The sequence below is a fragment of the Nannospalax galili genome, unplaced genomic scaffold (genome assembly GCF_000622305.1).
Source record: "Nannospalax galili isolate Female #2095 unplaced genomic scaffold, S.galili_v1.0 scaffold874, whole genome shotgun sequence".
NCBI classification, from domain to species: domain Eukaryota; kingdom Metazoa; phylum Chordata; class Mammalia; order Rodentia; family Spalacidae; genus Nannospalax; species Nannospalax galili.
The window spans coordinates 484,831-501,385 of NW_008334302.1; the positions used below are offsets into that span (position 1 = coordinate 484,831).

At 37.7% G+C, this 16,555-nt stretch overlaps 1 protein-coding gene across 4 annotated transcripts in view; it reads left to right on the top strand.

Moving 5' to 3' along the window:
* The window catches only part of Slit2 (slit guidance ligand 2), a 354,605-nt gene that overhangs the window by 320,358 nt on the left and 17,692 nt on the right, over positions 1-16,555 (top strand). For all 4 annotated transcript variants that reach the window (XM_029561716.1, XM_017797197.1, XM_017797196.1 and 1 more), the window contains 4 exons: positions 6,727-6,820; positions 13,343-13,480; positions 13,564-13,804; positions 14,298-14,428. In XM_029561716.1, the coding sequence (XP_029417576.1) occupies positions 6,727-6,820; positions 13,343-13,480; positions 13,564-13,804; positions 14,298-14,428 (604 nt within the window). The remainder of the gene's footprint in view (positions 1-6,726; positions 6,821-13,342; positions 13,481-13,563; positions 13,805-14,297; positions 14,429-16,555) is intronic.

The window sequence follows — 16,555 nt, forward strand, 5'->3', positions numbered from 1 at the left end:
TCTATGACCTGCCCATCTATGGATTGAACCAACAATGGATCAGAAATATATGGTGAAAGTTTTCTCTAATTTTACTACATATGTGCAGACATTTTTCCTGTCATTATCACATATAGTATCACAGCTTTTGATTATTAAAATTTTTAAGATTTATCTACTTTTTATGTATATGAGTGTTATACCTGCATGTATACATGTACCTCATATGTGTGCCTGGTGTCCACTGAGGACAGAAGAGGACATCCGATTATCTGAACCATAGTTTCAAGTGATTGTCAGCTGCCACGTGGGTGCTAGAAATCAAACCCAGGTCCTCTGGAAGTGCAGTAAGTGCACCTAACCTGTGAGCCATCTATCCATCTCCTAAACACTTATTTTTACAGTGTGTTAAATAGACTGACTAATTCAGAAATGGTTTAAACTATATGAGAAGAAGGGCCTGGTGAGATGGATTAACAACTTAGGGTACATACTGCTCTTGCAGAGGACCCAAGTTTGGTTCCCAGTAGCCACGTAAGGCATCTCACAATCATCTGTAACTCCAGATCCTGGAGATCCAGTTCTCTCTTCTGGACTCTCAGACACTGCACTCACATGCACAAATCCCCACACAAACACACAGACATTTACATAATTATAAAATTTAAAAATTGCTCTAAAATATATGAGAAGCTGTGGGCAGATTATAAGAAAATACTAGTCCATTTTTACACAAGGAAATTTGAGACTGAATAGGGAGATCCTGGAGACAGTCTCTCAGGGATTCTAAGGGTGAGAACAAATAGAAAACTACCATTTTCAGGGGAATCTTTTTGAATTTTTAAAATTCTGCAAAGAATTCAGGTCTGTTCATTTTAACCTTTCTCAAACATGGTATTTGTGCACTGGCATGCACAGTCCCTCTGTTCCTGGCTCATTTTCATTTTCTACTGTGATGGTCACTGTTGTATGAAAGAAATTATAAAGCGAGAGGCATCAGCTGACTGGTCTGCATTAATGTACACACACACACACACACACACACACACACACACACACGTATGCCTCAGACCACAAAACTGCAACTGTTGCTCCTTCCTCCCATTGGCCTTTATGCCATCTATGCCTCCAACAACATTTAAAGCGTATTTGCCCACAGGAAGCAAACACTTGAGTGTTGCTTTTCATAACTGTTTTCTCATTGAGTTCCCAGGTTGTCCCACATGCTCTGCAGGAGACTGAAATAGAGATATACAAAAATATAAATGAAGGAGTCTCTGGCCCTCAAATGATCGATTTGAAGGAATTAAATTTTTTCCACTTTATCAGGTTGATTTCTTCTTTCAGCATCTTTCCTTGCTGAGCCAATGCAGATCTCACAAAATTGGTGCCATCTATCCAGGTTTTCTTACAACAAGCAGAGCTCAAAACACAGACTTTCAAAGAATGATGTGTTTTACTTTCTAAAAGTCTGGTCCTGGGATTCTGTCAGAAATTCAAACAGACTTCCTCCCTTGTTACAACTGTGCTTGAAAATGTCACAACTGATTAAATTTAACACTGGAATTTTAGTCTAGTTATTCGGATCTCTGTCCTGTGCTCCCTCTTTGTCATATCAATATTAATGATGCTTCCTCATTATAGACAAGAAAGTAAAAGAAAAGACTCTAGTTGGATAGAATTAAGAATGGGCTACATTGTTATCTCCCGAGTCCCATCCATATATTCACACAGCCACAGCCCTCCGTATGGATTCTCAGACTTTATCTTTTTTCAGCAAAGGGATGAATGAATCTGGTTGAATTGGAAGAAGCTAGGCACAGCGGGAACGAGGACCTGAGTCTTCCACCAACACCCTATGGTAGTCTTTCACTTTCATTTTGTTGTCAATATGCCCAACCTGAATTTAAAACGACCTTCAGAAGATGCAAATAGAGATTCTCATTCAATTACTGAGTATCCTTTCCTATTGCTCCATTTTGTGCAAAAGAAATAAATATTTTAAGCAGTGCATTTGAATTAGAGTATTCCAGATACCCTAATCCAGGGACAAGATGACCATGTTCTTTTCTGCTGAGCAAACTGAGGATTAAACCACCCTCGAAGAGATAACGCTATTTCTAGATATCTGGATAGAAAACAATTCATTGTCTACCCAAGAACTCTAAAAATTTCCACTCTTTATTTCATTTCTGATAATGTGACTAAGTTAGAAATTACTGTGCCCCTTTCTGACTCTGTAGCCACTGCTAGGGCCATGCTGTCACTGGCCAACTCCTGACCCCCTCATCGCCTCACTCTGCTCTTCTATCTAGAGCATCTATCTTCCTCTTTGCCCTTCACTTCTTCAAGTCTTCCTTCTCTAGAAAGCCCAAACTGTTCTTCTTCAAAGAGTACCAGGAACTTTTCTTGCTTAGCATTTAAGCCAGAGACAATTTTACACATGATTGTGAAAGTATTGGATTAAGATGTTTCTCCTTTCCTGTCATGTGTAAGTTCTCTAAGAATAGGAACACCTTTTCATTGTGTTAGATACCCTAAGCACATTCACAGGGTCCAACACATAGTTGACACTAAAAATATGAAGCAATGTTAAAAATCCCACTTGCTTTCTGAATTATTAATAAAAGCAATAGGCAATATATAGTATAGGTATTGAATAAAGAATTGCATAATAGTTCTAAGTTTTTTCAGTAAGGTGTAGTAAGAAATTTAAATAAAAAGACATGCCAGTGCAAGAAAATTTAAAAGATAAACAGAATGGCCCCATTGTGTTGAAAGGGAATATCGTTATCAGTTAAGCTCATAGATCTAAAATAAAGCAGCAGGAAAAGCCAGATCCATACACTGTTTCTCTGGAGAGCAGTCAGTGTGTAGTGAGGTTCTGCCTTGTTGCAGGAATATTTGCAATATTGGTACCACAGGGGCCCTGGACTCATGCTGACATTTCTTTTTACCACTGAATGCAATAATGTTGTATTGTACCGCAAAGAATGGTGCTCCCTGTTAACCTGATATCTGCATTATCCATCTCTTTAGAACCATTTTCCTTTTGTAAAAATGCTATTTTAAAGCCATGGTTAACCTTTACATCTTCAACTCCAAAGCTCCTTTTATCAATGAAGAAAAGAGGCCCAGAATAATAAAAATACTTCATTTCAAACTGACAGTTCTTTTATACTGCATATAGTTGCAGAGGGCCATTGCAAGAAGAAGCACAGCAAACCAAGTGTCATTTTGACCAATGAGAATAGGTTTTCCCTAGGATCTCTTTGTGATGGTTCTCTCTTCACTCCAAACTAGCCATTATCAACTTTGATGGTCCAGGTTTTACTGTTCCGTGTAAGAGCTGACCATTGCACTTGTCATCCAAACCAGGGCATCGGTGAAAGTGCACTGCAACACACAATAATTGCTTTGAGACAGCAGATGTAAATCAGGACCATCCTGTGTAAGCCAAGACAAATGGTCACTTTAACACTGCATTAAAATCTGCAGAAAAACATGCCCATAGAGGCTTAATAAGTGATGCATTATAATTCCTCCTCAAGGGTGGCCTTGGAGGAATCATACCCTCGTAAGTGCATGGGTACCACCCCTCCAGTGCTCCATAGCACATACCGTATGTTGTAGAATTTGGCCATTTCTCACTCAATATTCACAGTCACACCCCCAGAAGAAGTCAACAAAGAATTCAACATGACTTTCTCACCCCAGAATGCCTCTGTTTAGTGCATGCTGTGTGTGGTGTTTTGTCTTTGAACATTCTGGCATGGCCAGGAATTGTTTCCTAACTGTCTTATTACCAGTTACAATGGATCATTCACCAATCCCTGTTACTCTAAGAGTATCTCCAGAGCACCCATATCATTGTTCACCGTTTCCTCTCTAAAACACACAAGCAGCACTTACGTATAGTAATTACCTGTTAACCTCTTCCACCCAAAATATGTTGAGAACTGATATCATGAAAAAAATTAATTTGCTCATGTAATCAAAAGGGAAATCACAAATATCAAGAAACTATTGTGCTGTTCCTTTATTATCAGAACTTTTAGGCATCCAAGGTAGAAAGAAAATCAGATTTCCTGGGATTCAAAAGTCAAAGTTTGTCTGGGTTTCTGTCTCTTGAGTCATGGATGGGCATGGCTATTTAGCCACGACTCAACCGCATTGTCCTAAACCCGGAATGGACTGACGCGTTTTCTCATTTCGAGTTAAGCATATAAAGACCTTCTGATTGGTCAGCAGATAACAATCCAAACTCCACAGAGTGAGTAGAATTACGAATATTTCCACCACCACTCCTTTCTGAAATCTTGAAATTATGCTCTCAAGAAGGAAGGCCATCACTGATCATCTTATCTCGAGCCCTGGTCCATTAAAAAGCCATATTTGGCCTTCTTATTTTCTGTCATTTTCTTACAGATTACTAACTCTGGATAAGTACATTTTAAAAAATTAATACCCAGTAAAACTGTAGATTCTCAGTATTACACGAGGGCTGGGTAACCTTTCAGTTGTAATAAACTAAGACTATCTTACTTCACTACAGTTAGTGCGCTTTATTTCTGCTCTTCCTAGAAAAGCAGTGCGTTTCTCAGTGCCCAGTTTGTCCTTGATGACTGAGTGTGTCTGCACAGTATAGCATGTGTCTAGCAGACCTGTTTTTTTTTTCCTACTCGTACAGTAGTTTCTATGGTCTCTCTCATTTCCATATCACATTGAAGGAGAAATTCCTCACTAAGAAGGAGGTCAATTCCATGACTTGTATTTTCTTCACTCAGAGATGAAGTTCTATATCTGTTCCTGTACCTAGTTCAATGTTCATTTCCCACTTGTAGACGGGGAGGTAGCTGAAGGTAAAACTGTACTCCCAGCACATAGCACCACTCCAGAGTCTTAAACTGTAGTGCCCACTAGATTCATTGGCTTGGAATGGGTTAAAGTGATTTAAAATGAAAAAGTTACCTTTCCTTAGCATTTGTAAAACTTCGTATTTGGGAATCAACTTAAAAGTACATGGAATAATATTTATTTATTTCAGATAGCTCCTTTCTAATATCAGGTTTTACACACTGCCTTTGATGTAGAATCTTAAAAGAAGTCTGTATCACAAAGTGACTTAATCATACAAATCTGTTAAAATACAATGCATAAATTCAGTCTCTAACCTGAAGTAATATTCATTGAAATTACATTTAAGAAACTGCTTTAAAGTAGCTTAACATGTGTGTGTGTGTGTGTGTGTGTTTGTGTGTGTGTGTGTGTGTGCATTTTAAAACTTCTATCATGGATTTAGGGACACAGGAAATTCACATGGAAAAATACATGGGCCTTTCAGTACAGTGGGTTCCTTTAAAGAAACTGAAAAGGTAGACTGATCTAATAACTGCATGGGTGTGTTTATATACTTGTATAATAGAAAAAGCTCTTTGATATGTAAATAATATGCCACTTTTAGTTGGAAAATACTTAAATCAACAAGTAGTATGCAACCTCCGAAGGACAGTCTTGCAACAGATGGTTTCTCTACAACCTCTAATTCTCATATCAGTACTGACTAAATACACACTATGACGAAGTGACAATTATTGACATTTGGGGGGGAAATAAACAGCTTAAATACGTGTCATGTTATTCACTAATTTAAAACCATTTAATAGAATTAAAGTAGACAAGAAGAAAAGAGCTTTTAAAAATACAGCTTTATAGCCCCCTTAATATCTTGCACAATGATTGGAAAAGTCTTCTCATTTAAAAATTTTATTTGGATGAATGTTTAAAATACTTACCATGTTATTCATTAAGAGAACTTTTCTCAGAGACTATCAGAAATACACCCTTATATAGAGCACCTATATCTACATGGTTGTGTTTATAGCTATTATTCACTAATAAAATTATAATTCTTTATAGGGTACCTAGAGTCTACATAGTTGCAGTCACACTTTTCATTCATTATTAAATAATTCTGCGTCTGCTTCATCTGATAATCATAGAGTCTATTTTCTCTCTGTTTTACTTTCTGTTTCTTTGTATCCTAGTAGGGTGGTCTAGAAGTGTTGTCTTGAGCTGTTTAATTATTCCTAATGTAGAAAAAATATTTTTCTGGATTTATAAGACATTGAAGAATGTACTATTATTTTTTTCAAACACAAAACCACAAAATAAGCTAGAGGGGCATCTACCAAGTGATTCCATTTATGTCAAAAATAGGTGCAGTTATCCTATGATCTTCTCAAGACCATGGTCACCCTTGAGGGGATGGTGGCACTAACCAGAAGGGATATGAGGGAGGCTACAGTGACACTGGTAAATGGTGTTTCTGGGTATGGTCCCTGCTCACCTTGAGTGAGTTGTTTATGAATAGGTTTTATATGTTCATTTATTCTTTGGGTATATGTTATACTTCGATTTAAAAGTAACCTAAAATCAAATGAAGAAACTTAGAAAGGAAGAATGAAAAGACCTCAAATTATGTTTTCTTAATAGTAAATTCCGAAGGGCCTCCTACAAATCACACATCACTCTACCCATGTTGTCAAAGCCACAAGCCTGCTCATCAACAGAACCAAGACCTCAGTCTCAGGCAGAGAATCTCCTGACCCCCTATCTTGAGGACATCCTTATTTTATTTTGTTTTTGGTCATGAGCTTTGCTAACCTCTAAAACCTGTGGTACAGTCTGCTGCAGTGAAGCCTGCCCACCTTTCTCGGTGAACTAACACTTCTTGCCCTGTTGCAGGCGAGCTGTGCGAGGAGAAGCTAGACTTCTGTGCCCAGGATTTGAACCCCTGCCAACACGATTCCAAGTGCATCCTGACGCCAAAGGGATACAAGTAAGTCAAGCTGCTTGGGGCTTACAGTGAGGTTGGGAGGGTGGGGGAAATATTTTAGCAACTGGTCTCCTCCACCATCCTTGGCTCCACACCTTTACTGAACATTAAAGAAAGGGTCATGCTCCGCAGTATCCATGACAGTTTTACAAATGTTCATATGCAGTGTGGACTTTTTTTTTAGTACACTGAACAAAAATAAAACGAGGTATCCTTTTGTTCCTTGACAATTTCTGGAAAGTCATTTATGAAATAAAAGAGCCTTTGAATGAGCTTCTTTACATTTATTTAAAGGCCAATCCAATTAAGTTTTTGACATCTACTAGATGTCTCATTATGTGAAGGTAACATTGTTTTAAATAGAGGAATTGATTTTGATGAAACTGAAAATGCTATGATCTAAAACAGTTCTCTGACTCTCTGGGATGGGAGAGGCATAGTGCCTGTGACTCTGGGTAATCTTAGTTTGTACCCGTTTTCTCACCGTAATTATTGACCTTTGCCCCTTTTGCCTTAAATATGAGCTCTTGTGGTCTGAAACTTTACATTCACACCGAGTATAGAGTTATCTCCAGGGGCTCAAAACATCAAAATTAATTTTTCTTCCCCAGCAATATCTCTGCAGTATGCTCTGTACAAATTAGATGATCCCTTTACTGCACTCTTGAAATGCATTAAGGGTCTATCAATAGTTTTAAAGCTGGCAGTAACAACCATCATCTAATCTGAGTGTTTCATTTTAAACATATGGATATTATAGCCCAGAGAGGTTGGGTAGCTATACAAAGACTTCACGTTAATTTATTGGCAGAACTGAAACTAGACTTAATACTTGAGTTATGTAATTAACCAGATCTGTGTTTCCGCTAATAGGTTTTCTAGTTTATTCAGACTGCAGTTGGCTTAGAATCAAGGAAAGAGTGGATGCTAGGGGATGACACAGTTGGGCTTAGGAGCTGGGCTGTGCTTACATAAGACAACTTGCAAGAACAACATTGAGTCCTTCAGCCAGTCTATAGAGTATGTGCTGTTGCCAGATGTGGGAAGATGCCGCCTCCTATTTTCATATCACTTCCCAGCTCTTCAATTTCCCTGCTTCATTTTCTTAGTGAAATGACCAAAGCTTAATTACTGTAGGACTCAGAAATCTAAAATCACTCAAGTCGGGGACAATTTTATAAGAATAAATGAGATTTGAGCTGTAAATCTGTGATTTTAATTTTTTACTAATGGTGCTAGGAACTCAACCCAAGGTCTTCTTGCACATGCTAGGCAAGTGCTGACAACAAGCTATACCCCATCTTGCTTTGTACTTTTTATTATATTTTGAGACAAGGTCTGACTAAGTTGCCCAGGCTGGCCTTGAGCTTGTGTTGCTCTTGCCTTGGCTTCCTGAATAGCCAGGTTATGTGCCTGTGTCACCAGGAATGCCAGAACCCCTCTGTCTTTCAAAGGTTAAACTGAATTTACTTATTCTTTTTTAAAAATATTTTATTCGTTATTTTTATTTTATATGTATGAATATGTGACCTGCATGTATGTGTATGAGTATATTGCCTTCACGTATGTAAGTATGCGTTATGCAATGCTTGTAGAGGTCAGACAAGGGCGAACTGAAGTTATGGACTGTTATTAGCTGCCATGTGGATCCTAGGAACCAAACCTCTCAGTCCTCAGTCCTAGTCCTGCAAGAGCAACCAGTGCTCTTAACTGCTGAGCCATCTCTCCAACCCCTAAATTTAATTATTCTTGAGTTTTTCTTCAACAATATGTTTCTTTTTCCTTGTACATTTTTTTGTTCATTCGTTTTGTTTTATTTGGCTTTGAGACAGGGTCTCTTTGTAGCCTTGGCTTGCCTAGAACTCACTATGTAGACCAGACTGGCCTTGATCTCACAGATTTTCTCTTCCCTCTGCCTCAGGAGTACTAGTATTAAATGCATGTGCTATCACACCCAGCTAGACAGTATTATTTTCTGTCAACTTGGTTTAAAAATCTAAACTTTTAGAACACCTAGATACAGTTACATGTGATGATTATATTCAGTATCACAAAGAAAGTTGCAGCTCTGAGTCCATTTTTCATAATATTTTAGTTTACCCCCATACAAAAACTAGAAGTCTTAATTTTTTTCATTTTAGTTGTTTTTACTTTGTACAAAATTCAGCATTATATTTTATTCAGCCAAACACTGTACATAAATTACTTTATCTCCCAATGACTTTGATCTGCCCACATTTGAGGCTGGAAAGTCAAAACCACATCACTTATGTAGTGAATGTAACCCCTTTAAAAAATTAACAAGAAAGATTACTCTGCAAATGTTTATTTGATAAACAGATTTTGCAGGACTTTTTGTATTCTAAGACATATTATTAGTAAGACTTAATGGAGACCATTTTAAAACAAGAGAATTTGTCTTCAACAAAAGGCTGGTTCTTAGTTATTGTCTATCACTGGTAATTGGGTTGCATACTCGTAGAGAGTGTGCTTGCCTGACTCTAGATGAACTGGCCTGGAAACCATAGCTTTCAACAATGATTCACAACTCATCTTATGACTGCACACGGTTGAGCTGGGAGCAGGTGACATCCATCTTATAAATAACTGCACACTGTGGGACACATAGCCGCAGATAGAAAATGGTCTTGAAAAGCAAACAAGATGGAACCGGTAAAGAAAATCTTTACTGAGAAATGTTTGGACAAGTTGTACTGCTTCTTCAATTTCATTTCCTTGTTACTAAACTAACAGAGCTGGTTTGACTTTTCATGCTTTATTATATACCTCATAAATCTCCTAAATTGCTTTGAGATATTTTTAGATCATGATATACCATAAGCAGTCTTTTCAAGCATGCATCTTACTTAGTTGGCATTTAGGCTTCTAAGCAGTATATTTTATATTCTGTACTTCCTGATCCTTGTCAGATAGTAGAATGGAAGGGATGTGATAGGTTTTGTTGAGAACAGAGACTTTAAGGAATTCTTATTTAAATATTCTTTTCTATTCTTAAACAAACAAAAGACAAAACTATTGGCCATGATATAACACCAAGCTCTGAGGGACTTAAAAAATAGTCTTTGGCAACAAGAGACATAGAATATCTCCTAGACAGCCACTGTGATAAATGCATGGTTCTCTTATCTTTTACTTTGATTTCTTTTCCCAGATAAATAATTCAGAGTGTTTCAGAACGCTTCTTCTTCTTTAATGCTAAGCACTTCAGTGACTCTGGCCACATTAGCATTGATGGAAGTTCCTTCCAGGGCCCCTTCCATCTACGTGAGAATGTGCATCACCACTTAGGGTCCATTTGGCCTCAGACTTGCTGTTTGCTTTATTATGATTTAGCGTTAAAGCTGACTGACTACAGAGCATGCACGCTACGCACTGAGCTCATTTTGTTCTAAATTCGTATGTGCTGAATGCCACGTAGAAGAGCTGTGCTCCCATTTGCTTTGGTACATCAGCTCTCCAAAAACTATCCTGATTCTGTTTTTTGGGACAATGCAGTTGCCACTCAGTAATGCCACATTCATTGGGGTACTATTCTAACTCTTCTTGCTTGCTTAAATATTAAATCTTTGAAATAGATTAGTGAATAAGTCATACAGAACACACCCTAAAGACCTTTATAGAACTATCAAGACTCATCATTACAAAAATTTAAATCATTTATTGATCATTCACATATCTGAAGGTTGTACCAACAACTTCACACATTACATTTATTTAATATTTTTAACATATTTTGAGGTGGTAACTATTATTACCATGTTACAGATGCGGAAGGAAACATTTAGACATAAATAACTTGGTTAAAAGATATTTTTATATTAAGCGAAATAAACCAAAGACATAAAACAAATACTGAAAGATGTTTCTTATATGTGGAATCTTAAAAGATGAACATAGAAACAAAGCACAAGGGTATTACCAGGGATTAGGAAATGGAGACATGTCAGCCTCTGATGATAAGAAATTTCAGAGAGATGAATATGTTCTAGAGACCTGATATAGAGACAGTGACTATAGTTAACAGCATCATAATTTGCTAAGGGAAGAGGTATTCATTGTTCTCATCATAAAGGTAAAAAGGCTAACCATGTGAGGTATCAGTTCCCTTCATAGTTACTGTGACAAAACAGTCATACAAAAGCAACTTAGATGAGAAGGGGATTGCCCTGATTCACAATTCAAGGTGCAGTTCATCATGGCAGGGAAGTCAAGGTGACAGTACCTTGAAGCACCTGGTCATATTACATCCCCACAAGCAGGAAACAGAGAGAAAGTAATGCACAATGCTGCAAGGTTCCCTCTTTGTCTGCACAGTCCAGGATCCCATCCAGGGAATGGCACCACCCACCATAGCTGGCCCTTCTCACATCAGCCAATAAGATCAAGATAATCCCCCAGAGGAGTACCCAAAGGCCCATCTCTCAGGTGATTTCTAGATCTTGACAGGGTGACTATTAGCACCAACAACCCCAATGAGGTGGTGGGTATTTATATACTTTTATGGTAGTTACCATTTCACAATGTGTACATGTCTGAAAACATCATGTTGTGTGTCTGGAAAATGTACAATATCTATTTGTCAATTGTACATCAATTAAGCTAGAAAATATGAAACTTGCCTTATTAAAAAGTACACTTACCAATGAAGCCAGAATGGAAGAGGACTTCTATATAACTTCAAAGTCCAAAAGTCTGTGGGGGGAAAAAATCCTCCCTTAAACTCAAAACAAACACACTCATGAAAAGTCATTATATAAACCTAACAAATCATAACAGGAGATTGTTGTGAGGAGAGATTGGAAGATATATGGGCCTGCCAGAAGAGTTCTTCCCATCTATGACCATACCCTAGGAGTTCCATTATCACTATAGATTCTCAGCACAGGGGAGTGTGACCTTTATGTATGATATGAAGAAACCCTGTATGTACTATTAGGCTCCTCATAAATGATAAAAGTCACCCTGTAAACTAGGTTCTGTGAGAGGTTAAGTAATTAATAACAGAACACTTTTAGCAATATACCATAATAAAAGTTTTGTGGAGATGCTCTCCTCCTCTCAAAGTGTCTCACTGTAATCTGTTCATCTATGATCATGTGAGATGATGCAGTGCCTATGTGATATGAGGAAGGCATGTGAATAAAGAAAGGCAAGGTGCCATAATGTTAAGGTACTTATGTAAGCATTTCCTGCACAACAGTACTACAGTACTGTAAAAGTGTGACCGCTTATTGAGAAGTTACTAGGTTACTATTGGGCAGGTAACAAGTGTTCAGTATGGATGCCAGGGACAAAGGAATGGCATGTATTCCAGGCAGGACTGGGCAGAAAAAGATTTTGTTATGTTACTCAGATGTATGCACAACTTGAAACTTGTTCTGAAATTTCTCACTGAGTACTTTAGACCATGAGGAACTGAAGCTAAGTAGAGGCTCTATAGTTTGAAAACTACTGTACATGCTATACTGCTTTTCTCAGGAAATCTATGTTCTTAAACTCACAGCTAGAATTTCCAATGGCCAGCACACTAGAGCACAGATTTAAAGGGAGCTTTGAGCAACTAATGATCCAACAACATGGTGCAGTGGCAAAGGACCCAGGCTCTTGTCACATTCTCAAATGAGACACTTACTTACACATTGTGTAAGTTCTTTCGGGTTTTTGTTCCTTAGTATTCTTATTTGGTCCAGATGTTGTAACCTCATAATCAATGTCACAGGGCAATAGAGCAGGTTCACTGAATTCTAATGTAATTTGGACTTAAAATGTTAGGACATGCTCAAAGAAGGTCCTCTGCATTAGTGCCCTGGTCCTTTCTGCTGCTAAGGTATACCACCAGAGTGAAGAGGATGCAAAACACCCCCATGGAATTGGTCTCAGGAATTCTGTACTGGATCTCCTACCCAACTGATCAAGCCAGTCTAATTCTTCCATAATAATTAAGAATAGATTACTTAAGAATCAGAGTGCCCAATATAATGTTTGATTTGTTTAAATTATATTTTGTTCTACTGTATCTTGTGTAGGACAAAATAAAACTGATAATCATTTTAACAATATGCTCAATATTCCCTGTAAATTTGTGAGGCTTAATAGCACATGATTGTAATCCCAGTACCTAAGAGGGAGGATTTTTATCAACCAAAGACTACAAGGAATTTGGGGGTACAGTAAATAAAGGACAACTCAGGAAACTTGGAGAGAAAAGGGAGGAAGGAGCAGGAGAAAGGGTGGGAAGGAGAGTACAGTGAGTTTCTTCTTATTTGAATTGAGGTTTATCCCTATCATCAAATAGTTAAAGTCACCATGCCTCTGACAGCTGGTAGGCCTGACTCACAGTGTAGCCAGCAATAGTTTGTAGACATCCATTAATTTGAGGATACAACTGTTCAAAGTGAGTGTTTGTTTGAAGATACCAGTAACAGTGGAATCTCATCTAGATAAAATGGTATTTACTGAAGTTTGGTTCAGTCAAGTTTGACACTTCACTGCTTGTTCAAACAGGTGTGACTGCACACCAGGATATGTTGGTGAGCATTGTGACATTGACTTTGATGACTGCCAAGATAACAAGTGTAAAAATGGCGCTCACTGCACTGATGCGGTGAGCGGTTACACATGCATCTGTCCTGAAGGCCACAGGTAACACATAAGTACACACTTGTATTTATGGAGATATCTTACAGACTTCATCACATCTAATTTAATTCATGTTTTCTCTATAGTGGCTTGTTCTGTGAGTTTTCTCCACCCATGGTCCTCCCTCGTACCAGCCCCTGTGATAACTTTGATTGCCAGAATGGAGCTCAGTGCATCATCAGGATAAGTGAACCAATATGCCAGTGTTTGCCTGGCTACCAAGGAGAGAAGTGTGAAAAACTGGTCAGTGTGAATTTTGTGAACAAAGAATCCTATCTTCAGATCCCTTCAGCCAAGGTTCGGCCTCAGACAAACATCACACTTCAGGTGAGAGTTCCCCCTCCAGAAAGCTAATCTGATTAGGAGCCAAATTCGGCCTGAAGGAGTGGGCACCTTAATAGCTTGACCAAAATAAACAGCTAACAACTGCCTGCCTGTGAAAAAAAATGCTCCCCGTGTGAAAAGCTTCAGCAATATTTCCTTTCAACATTTTTCAAAATAAGATAGGATCTAGGATTTTAAGTCACTAAATGACTTGGGTAAAAGAATACCAAAGTTGCCTCTTTATTTTACCCTTAAATGGAGTTTTTACTCATTGACTTTAATGGCCTTTTGAATTCTTTATGGATGTATTTGAACATCAGAATAACTTACAGACTAGTCACCTGTTAAGCAGTAACTTCGGCATGCATCATTTTCTCATAGCCCTGAGGCAAAAATAAAGCATAGTTAAAACTCCTCATTCACTTAGCAGCCTGTTTCTTTGGATGAATACATTTGGTTGACTGTGCATCCTAACATCAGGGCTACCTCCTACTAGGTTGCCACAGATGAAGACAGCGGCATCCTCCTGTATAAGGGTGACCAAGACCACATTGCTGTGGAACTCTATCGAGGGCGAGTTCGAGCCAGCTATGACACCGGCTCTCACCCGGCTTCTGCCATTTACAGGTGAAGATTTCTCAGTTACTGGTAAAGGTGAAACAACTTGTTTAATAGAAGAACCACTTCTATTCTATACTTCTGCAGAAGGGATGAAAGGGAATATTTTGATGATAGCAGGTGACTTAGGAATTTTTTATGGTACTATAACAGGATACTTGAGACTGATTAACTTGAAAAGAATATAATTTTATTTCTTATAGTTCTTCGAGCTAGAACAATCCAAGACCAAGTGACCCACATCTTCCAAGGACCTTTTAGTGGTATCATTTCTTGGTAAAGGGAAGATGGGCAAGAGAGCATGTACAAGAGATGGAGGAAGGGAAAGGGGCTACCTCATCCCTTTTTCAGGCACCTACTCATGATAACAAGTCTGCTCACTGCCGTCTAGGTCCATTCCTGGGTAAAGGTAGAGCCCTCCTGATCTAGTCATCTTTCAAGGCCCCTGCCCTTCCTCACTGCTGCACTGGGGGTTAAGGTTCTTATGTGTGAACTTTAATGGATATAGTCAAGCTATAGCAATAGGCTCTGTGATGTTGTGTTAGTGTCAGTAATTCTCTCTCATCCAGCAGACATGTTACCTACCTAGTAAATTTCTTCTCATGTAAAAGAAAATATATAGAAATCAATTTAGAGCAAGGACCAGTCTCATTCACAGATTTTCCAGGCAGATAAATTAATTATTCCTTAAAACGCTGAACTTTTTAAGTGTGTATCCTCTATAACAAATAGCTTTGGTATTGGCAACCTAATAGCAATAATTGCTGCTGGAGAGAGCTAAGATCAAACCTTTGTTAAGACAGGTCTTTCTTGACTAAGTTCTTTCTGTATACTGTCAAATGAAAATGTAGATCCATGTTTTTCCAGACTCCTGATTACCCACGAAAGACAGAAATCTACTGTTGCTGTTGTACCAATATGAACTTTTCTCTCCTTTAAATATTGATTCACATTTATAATGCCATGTTTTGAGCAGAACACATCAGTAGGCCAAGCATACTTAGCCACAAGTGTTGGACATTAATCTTTACATGAAGTATAGCAAGTGACTTCAAAGTTTTGCTATTACCCTTGCATGTATAAATATGCTTCAGAAGCCTTCACAACTTATTGGCTCCTTCATAAATAGTTCTGGGAAAGTAGATGCAAATTGTAGCCATGAGTGGAATTTGATCATTTCTTGTGGTGGTGAGCTAACCCACTTAGGACTATTTAGAGCATGGAAACAGACACATAATTATTGGTTTCCAAGTGGAATACAAAGGTTATTTCACCTCCAAATGGTGATGAATTAGTGCCAGCATTTTATTTATCACTAGACTATAAATTATATAGTCTCAAGTGTGTTTAAGCCCAAAAAAAGATTGCATAAATTTATGGTTTATTATTGTTGTTTTTACTTTTTGATGATAATGATGCAGTATAGAATTCCTCCAAACCATGGTGAAACTTCTTGGGTTGGATTATTAAAGCTGGAATTCACATAAAATATACCAAAAATATTTCTAGATAAGCTGTAGAAACCAAAGTGATCACTTCCAAATGAGGACTTACTGGAAAGGGCTTTTTGTGTTTGTTTGCTTGAGCTTATATTCATTATGATTTCTTCCCTAACAAGCAATAGCACGCATCCTGTGACACTCATAAAAAGAACATTATGTTGTATATTTTCCATTTAAAACCAAAAGTTCATGTTTCTGGTAGAAAATCATCTAATAAGGACATATATTTTGAGGTCTTGGACAAATATAGCTTCTATTTAATTATCTCCCAAATTAAAACATATAATTTGGAAAAATCTATTACATTATTTTATAGTTAAAAAACAGAAAACAAGTATCTGGAACTCAAGTGAGTAGATAGCTAACATACTAATTGTGAATTAATAAAATTAATAATTTTCTAATCTATAATGGGAAAAAACACAGGGTTGAAAAAGTGAAGGAAATCTAGCATGACATTGAAAGACAATCAAGGTACATTGCTCAGTTTAAAATAAAAAGTAACAGTGTCAGAGGAGAGTATAGAAAGATAGATGACAGATCGATAGATAGAGATAGATAGATAGATAGATAGATAGATAGATAGATAGATAGATGATAGATAGATAGATAGATAGATGATAGATAGAGAGAG